General features: G+C 45.0%; 1 protein-coding gene across 1 annotated transcript; it reads right to left on the bottom strand.

The window, feature by feature from the left end:
* Positions 1-4,621: 4,621 nt before the first annotated feature.
* LOC108375062 (uncharacterized) lies at positions 4,622-7,959 on the bottom strand (the record flags this gene model as incomplete). The annotated part of the gene is made up of 2 exons (XM_017631142.1): positions 6,778-7,959; positions 4,622-6,600 (listed from the first exon to the last, which is right to left on the bottom strand). Coding segments are annotated over exons 1-2 (3,161 nt in total), but the record flags the coding sequence as incomplete, so codon positions are not given.
* Between the last annotated feature and the right edge of the window lie 609 nt (positions 7,960-8,568).

Below are 8,568 nucleotides of genomic sequence, written 5' to 3'. Positions count from 1 at the left end.
TAAAGTCAATTGACCTTATTTCCATTGACCTTATTACCTGTCACCTGCAGAGTACTATAATAGTTACGGCGACCGCTGTCGCTAGTCATTGTCTTTCTTCATTTATTAGCTTCTGTTGACCGCATAACGGTCGAAGCAATGTCACTACTTAGGTCGGGGTTATGCAGACAAACTTTTGTTTGCCAAATTAAATGGCGGCTGCTTAGTTTGCTCGAAGGTGGTTTTGTCGAGTTTGACACAGGGTTGAACGTTCATTATGGTTTTCATGGCTATTGCCAACACGAAATGAGAATTTCAGATGTACATAACGCGCACAGTTAATATATTTTTTATATCGTATAGGCAATTAACTGTGCCCTAGTTTTTGAAGCTCTTACTGCATAAATTCAGTTCTCTGGCTTTCGGTATCACGGCAATTTTTGTGTAATGCAACAATTGTCTAAAATTTTTGTATATGACAACACCGAATTAGCTGCAGTTTGACCAAACAAAACTAGTTTGCTGTGAGAGTCGCCAAACTCGCTCTCTCCGAGTTTGCTGCAACAACAATTGCACGCAGTTTGCCAAACAAAATTTCTGCATAACATCGACCTTATACGTTTAACTGTTTTTCTTTTTTTTTTTTTTAATATTTTTATTTTTTTCAATTTTTCCTAATAAACAATCGTGGTACAAAGCTCAATAAAAATATTAAAAATAAAAAATGTTAACAAGCCACAATAACATTGATAAATACATGTTTTTCTTGAAGTTTATTTGTTTGTTCAATTGCAAAACAAGTTTTTAACTCGAGTAACTGTCTTTGAAAATTGTTTTTGTCAATTAGGTTCTACACACCACGGTGCGTACACTTATGACATTAGTGTTTACTCTGGCACGGTCAGGCAAGAACTGATTTACACCATTGTATGCTCTGGACATGAGGAATTCTTGCGGCTGCTTGAAATTTTACAATAAAGGACTATGCCAATAGGTAACTTTTTTCCGTGGTGAGACGGGATGGAAAAATTTGCTATGGTGTACAAATAAATTGAATTTTGCTGTGCCAAATGCAAAGTAAAATTTTGACAGTTGAAAAACCAAACAAACGCTCATGTGAAAGCTTAATTTTTGTGTGTTGCTGAAATTGTTAAAAGTTATATTTGAATTATAACTTGCAAGTAGCGTACGCTTTTTTTGTGCTTTTTCAGCTCTCATTTTCATGTTCGCTCTTTATTACCGCCAAGCAACAGTGTTGCCAACTCTTGATTTTCAAAAAGCACCAAAAACTTGGGGAAAAAAAGCGTTTTACCACACTAAAAGCACCAAATGGTTTTGAATCAATGGATGCTTTTTTCATAACAGTTTGTAACAAAACAAAAACAAAAAATTAACAATATTTATAAGAATGCATACATAAATCAATACACAAAACTTTTTGGCTCATAACGATTGAAAGGCCACATGCTATAATGACTCATGCTTACGACGTAATACCGAAGTACTGCACATTAAAACTGATATATCTCAAGAAAAATCGAATCCCAACAAACGAAAATCATGCCCTAAGTGAGCAAAAAAAATTCATGTTTTCATTATATAACTTCAAACATCGCCAAAAACCGTGATTTTGGCACTTTGAGGTTAGGATATCTCAAAATTCTAGTACTGGAGCAATTGTGCGGCCAGATTTGGATTCAGCACCAAGAAACGATGGGTTTTACTGAGTGGTACAAAAATACAAATTTTTACAAATAATTAGAAAATAAAAAAAATACTTAACCTACTCGCATATCTACCAGCATTTTCAACGCGAATAGAATTGAACAAGGAGGGTTTGCATGTACAGCTTTTTATCAGTCATGGTTGTATTTAAGTGCATTTAAATTTGTAGAAGCACTAAGAAGGGCACTAGGCACTAAATCATTTTTTTTGGCGTTTTAATTTTCAAAAAGCACTAAATCTAGTGCTTAAAGCACCAAGTTGGCAACTATGCCAAGCAATATTATGTGTATTAAAGCACTACAAATATACCAGCAGAAATACTCTTCACATGTGTACATGAGTAAATGGAACATATATTTTAGAGTACTTAAAAAGATTTGAGGAACTGAGCAATGTTACTCAACAGAGCTCTGCTATATAAAACACTGTTCCGCTTTTCCAGAGTACTTGAGTATGTTGATTGCATTCAGTAGTATTTGAAAACTCCATTGGAAGTATAGGAATATTTATGAATTTTTTTCTTTTAAATGTTAGCATTTAACATAATGTTAAGAAAAGACATACATTTTCTTTTTATTCCAATATATACTTAAAATATTATTCTACATTTCTCGCCGGACGCTTCAATTTTTGCAAAAAAGTTCGAATCTTTCATAAATATACATGATTTATGTACAGACATATTATGTAAATTTTTTAAATATCCAAAAATGTGTGTCCATTTTCCCGCGACCTGTCTTTATGACCAGTTTTCATTGTCAAATTGATATTTTCATTTCCCAATACCAGGCGCTCATACATGTGAAGTAACAATTTTTCTATTTCTAAGCAGAAAATTGTTTATATAAATTTTTAAATTTCCAAACTTCTACTTTGTGAATTTCCAAAGGCTTCTACAAACGAATTAAAAACTTCTGCAAACAAATGTATGCCTATGGAAAGCTTACTATTTCATATGTATGTGCGTCTGGTATTGGGAAATGAAGGTATCGTATTGTACATGTCGTTGGAACCGGATCAATAAGCGAATTTAACGCACAATTTCTCCTGCGATAGCTGTGGTTTATTTCTAAACATAAAACATAATTTCAATCTTAGCACATAAATACATATTTAATAAAATTGATTTGCTTTACTCACCGCTGTGTGCCTTTCCGGGTGCTTGCCAACGAAAGTACAAAATTTAACAAGAAGGACGGAATATAAATGACGGCGAATTAATTCGCCGCTATACAGGACACAGGGAAAACGATGAATTAGCAGAAAGGCAAACAGCGATCAGTTTACAGAGTAGCCAGATTAAATTTCAAAGTGTAAAATATGCATTCAATAGGTGGCGTTCTGGCACATCCCCGCCCCCGTGAATCATCCGATTCACCAACTTCAACATCCAGAACGGCTAACTTTGCAACGGCTCTTCGCTTCACCTCGGAGTTCGTGCGCACATCAACTTGCCGTATCTCACCATCGTTGCCAGGATACAACTGCTCCACCACGCCTCGGCACCATTGCCTTCTTGGAACGTAAGGGTCGCACCGGAATACTAAGACCCCTTCCTTCAACGGTTTTGTTGGTTGACACCACTTCTCACGACGTGTTAGAGTCGTGAGATACTCCAGCACCCATCTCTTCCAGAAATGGTTTCTGAGTTGACGAGCGATACGCCACTGCTGACGTATAGCAGGAGGACTGGATAGTATTAAGGTCACACTGGGCGTATGCGCAGCATTGGCTGACCCCAGCAGGAAATCGTTCGGCGTTAACGGCTGCTCTTGGTTGGGAGAGATGGGCAGGTGCGTGAGAGGCCGGGAGTTGACGACGTTTTCCGCCTCGAGCAGGAAGCAATTGAGTGTGTGCTCACGTGGGGCGACTTCTTTGAGCGTTTGATGCAACACTCGCTTAACGCACTGCACCATCCTCTCCCAGGCGCCTCCTTCAGCTGGGTTAAACGGCGAGTTAAATACCCAATCGATGCCACAATTCACCCTACACACGCTCGCAGTCGAAAACTTCAGTAAATCTTTTGGCTTCATTATTGGCGCTAACGAAGTTTTTCCCGTTATCGATCTCAACCTCACAGGCACTTCTCTACGGTTAACAAAGTTGCGAAGGACGATGATGCAGGAGTCAGTGCTCAAGTCGTGTGCCATTTCCAAGTGCACTGATCGTGTGGTAAGGCAGGTGAAAATTGTCACCCACAGCTTTTCGGTGCTGCGCCGTACTGTTACATTGAGGGGTCCAAAATAGTCCATGCCAGTGTATGTAAACGCCCTTACGTGGGGCGTGAGTCTATCGATGGGAAGCGGCCCCATTAGTGGCGGCACACATTACAGCTGGCGATGACGTTGCGTAGGAGTGTCCTTAGCCGAGGTACCCAGTAAACGCGGCGGATGGCGCATATAGCAGCTTCAGAATTTTGATGGACCATGAGAACGTGATGATTTGCTGTGACTAACTGCGTATACGCGTGAGTGGGTGGCAATATTATGGGGTGCCTCGTGTAGATCGGAAGCCAGCTGGCGGCATCAAGGGGGCCGCGAGCACGTAGTACGCCATCCTCGTCTAGGTATGGCAGCAATTGCAGCAACGAGCTATGCCGCGTTATGTCTTGTCCATCGCGTATGTGCTGCATTTCTTCGGGGAAGGATTCGCAGTTTCGTCGCTTAGAGATCGCCAGTACTTAGACCGTAAGGAGTCTTAATTTGGATTCGGCGACAAGTTTTGACAAACAGTATAACCCAGGCTGTAGTCCTCAACAACCTGTTGTATGAAGAGAAGCGATTAAGGTTTAAGAAATTTTGGCTTACGATGGTTAATGCGTGTTGTGGTCGTAGCTCTTCATCGTTCTCTTCTGATTCGGGGGGAACTGCATCTTCGGAGGGCCAGGCTTGCTCCTCTTCTCGCAGAAACGACGGACCTTGTACCCAGCGCGCAGTAGGTCGAAACGCGATTTGCATGGTTCGCGCGCGTGGCTTCGTCGGTCAAGTTTTCTACCGTAGGTATCCATCGCCACTCGGACACTTGAGTGCTGGCTAAAACTTCAACAATTATGTGCTGAACAAACGGCTTATATTTACGGTGCTCGCTTCGAACCCATTTAATAACCGTCGATGAATCACACCAAAGAAAACGTTTGTCGGGTTTAAAGGAGTGTGCTTCGCATACGGATTGTTGTAGCCGCGTCCCTAGAACGGCAGCTTGCAGCTCTAAGCGCGGTATAGTAAGCGGCTTAAATGGAGCGCACTCAGATTTCGCGCAAATGAAGGCAACCTCCACCTCACCGCGAGCGTTCTTGGCTCTCCAATACGTGACGGCAGCAAAGGCGTTCTCGCTGGCGTCAACAAATGTGTGTAGCTGTAGTATTTCCGGCGCACCCTTGCGGAAGTATAATCGAGGACAGGTATACCTGATTTCCGATGGCAGTTGCTTCCGCCACTTTTCCGATGACGCACCAATGTTGACTGGAAGTGGCTCATCCCAGCGCGTTTCATGTCTCCACACCTCTCGCATTAGCAGCTTCGCCGTGACAACAAAGTTACCCAGGAGCCCCTGCGGATCAAATATGGACATGACCACACTGAGGAGCTCCCTCTTCGTATGACATCTAGTACCGCTCATCACCGCTTCACTCACGTTATTGAACTTGAGTCGAAATTTAAAGTTGTCAGTCGTTGAGTTCCAATGCAAACCCAATACCCGCTCAGTGCCCAGACCGTTCTTTACCGCAATAGCCTTATCGACGTCAACGCCATCCAATGCAGCAACCACCTCCGTCGAGTTCGATGTAAAATTGCGAAGCTCGAAGCCGGCGCCCATGTGAATCGCTCTTACCTGTGCCCCGATGTTGATGGCTTCCCTTGGCGAGTTGAAGCTATGTACGAAGTCGTCCACATAATGATTTTCTAAAATAGCGGTTACAGCGCGGGCTGTATAGCGGCTGTCGCTGCCGTGTTCTAACGCGTTTCGTGTTTTAGCGTAGTGGGCCGCACAAGGTGAGCAATCAGCTCCAAACGTCATCACGCGCATCTCGTACACATCGGGAGTTCGGACATAGTCACCGTCCCGCCATAAAAATCTCTGGGCGCGTCTATCCTCTGGGCGTACAAGCACTTGGTGGAACATTTTCCTATTGTCGCCACACAAGCCAACTGGCCTTTCACGGAACCGGAAAAGAATAAACGGCAACGGTTTGTATTCTTGTGGCCCCTTAAGTAGACGACTGTTTAAGGAGATACCATTGACCTCGGCGGCAGCGTCGAACACGATTCGCAGTTTGGACGGCTTGTTGGGATTCACTACCGCGAAATGCCGCAAGTACCAGTTACATGGCATCGACAAAGCGAGCTCTGACGTTGTGAGTCTACGCGCGTAGCCCTTCTCAACGTAGCTGTCAATGATTTGCTTATAGGCGACAGAAAATCCAACATCACGACTCATTTTTCTTTCAACGCTCCTTAACCTATTGAGCGCCATTCCGTAGCTATCTGGCAATTGATCGTCGTCGTGCTTCCATAGCAGTCCAGTTTGGAAGCGTGATCCAACACAACAGGTTGTCGACTCCAAGATGGCTCGTGCACGGATGTCGGCCTCGCTTTCGATAAGTGGCAATGGTCTCACACCAAAGCTCTCAGTCTCCAAAAAATTAGCGACCATGTTATGAAGCGCTTCATCCCGACTGGACTTCACAAATAGGCACGTTATAGGCGAAGGCGAGCATTTACTAACTGGACCGAACACCACCCAGCCTAGTTCGGTGGTCGATGATAAACCCAAGTGGCAATTGTCTATGCCGATGAGGAGTCGTGGGGTCGCACCGGATTGGGGCTGCACTGGCATATGCCGCACTTCTTTGTCGTCCAGTATTAAATCGGTGCGGCTAAGGCTTTGTATCGGCAGCTGAAGGTTTCGTACGGCGTGAACTCGTTGCTGTCTGTGCCTTTTTTTCATACCAGCACCGCTTATATGTAGGCCAACTAAAGTGGTAGGCTCTTGAACCACATGTCCTCCGGACCATTAACCATGCAAACTGTGTGGCCGTCCTTGCAAGTCTAACTCCTTTGCAAGGCTACTAACGAGCATCGTTATAGATGATCCCTCATCGAGTAAAGCGTAGGTGTCGACGCGGCGTTGCTTTCCGTATAACGTGACCGGCTGGATGCGATCAAGCAGCTTTTTCTCTGGAGAGTTGGTAGCACAACTTAGTACTGTTGCTCCTTTATCGCCAGGCGGTTGCTGATGAGGATTGTTCGGTGGCGACGTAGACCGTGATGACGCAGAGCGGGCGGCGCTTCGTGACGATGACGTGGAGGGAGCTGACGGGCGCTCTGACAGGGACTCATGGAGCAATCTGTGATGTGACCGTTTGCACCCATCGATACCACAAACCTTACGTCTTCTGCAATTGCTGGTACTGTGACCCGCATTCAGGCAGGCGAAACATAATCGCCTCGATTTAACTTCGGTCCATCGATCGCTCACCGTTACTTCAATTAGGCGCTTGCAGTCAGCTGGCTTGTGCTGGCCCTGGCATAACGGGCATTTTCTCGAAATCGTCTCGTCCAAATGGAGTAACATGCGACGTTTGGGCTCACGAGCGGCATCTTGACATTCATCGTTAACCGTGCATATAACGTTGGCAAGTGATGTAAGCCAATCACTGAAATGTAGTGTAGTAGCTCGCATCTGCAGAACAGTCGCGTACCTGCCCCACTCAATGCGTTTGCTCATGGGTAACTTCGCGATAAGTTCATCAAGCAACATCGGATTGGAGATATGATGTTCGGCGCCAGCTGACTGCAAGAAAGCACAAATGTTTTTTACTTTGGTCGCAAACGGTATTAGCTTACTCAAAAGGTTCTCGGGAATTGGCGCTATTTCCTTAACCTGTGCTAACTGACTACGAACCAGTTGCCCTGGGCGCCCAAACCTGAACTTCAACTGTTCAATAATGCATCCGACGTTGTTAGGGTGGATCAGCAACGATTTCACCGTCTCGCGCGCATCGCCTTTTAAACACTTTTGAAGACGCTGGTTGTTGTCAAAATTACTATACCCATATGCCGCCGTCGACTCCATAAAGGCTGCATAAAATACGGGCCAGTCTTCTGACCTACCGCTAAAATCAGGCAAGTCTAGCAATTTCTTAGGGAAGTTAAAACTATGTGCTTGAGTTGTTGGTATCGGAGCGCTCGATGATTGCGATGAAAATACATCGTTCGTGTGTAGCGCTGAAGCGTTGCGCAAATTACCAGACATTGCGCTACCAATAACGGGCTGTGGTATGAAACTGTACAAGTTCACTTAAGTAGGTGGCGGCATAGATGGGGCTTAAATAAAGGGCGTAGAGGTATCCGACTGTACGTTAGTTGGCAATGCGTTTGTTAGCGATGCTCCCAATTGCGTTAGCGTTAATCGCGGCGGCGCTGGCGGTGTTGACTGCGACTCCGCGACTACGCTGCTGGCCTAAGTAACGGCAGAACTACCGTTGCTCAATAACGCTGCTCCAAGAACTTCATTTTGGGCTTCACGTTCTCGCAACTGTACCTGGGTGTCGCTCAAGTTGACCTCCAGCATGGCTATGCGTCTCTCGATGTCGTCGAAGTTATGACTGGCAGAGCTATTTTCGGGGATTTGGCGTGACACCGGCCTGCGACCGTGTGAACGGCTGGGCGGCTGGGGCTCCATCGTCGATAGGCATTTGGTCGGTTGTGGCGGCCCTACTATAGGCACCGGTGGCGTTGCTGGTGTTATTCATGAGGCGGGCGCTTCTACGTGGCGGTGTCCGTTCCATGCGTGGAGGAGAAGACGACAAAACAAATTTATGTGGCGCAAGTGGTGGCACGTATGTGACAGTCGAATTTTAAA

This window comes from Rhagoletis zephyria, unplaced genomic scaffold (assembly GCF_001687245.7).
Source record: "Rhagoletis zephyria isolate East Lansing unplaced genomic scaffold, Rhagoletis_zephyria_1.1 Rzeph_scaffold_08451, whole genome shotgun sequence".
In the NCBI taxonomy this organism is placed as follows: Eukaryota; Metazoa; Arthropoda; class Insecta; order Diptera; family Tephritidae; genus Rhagoletis; species Rhagoletis zephyria.
This window is presented reverse-complemented; position numbering and strand designations above follow the sequence as displayed.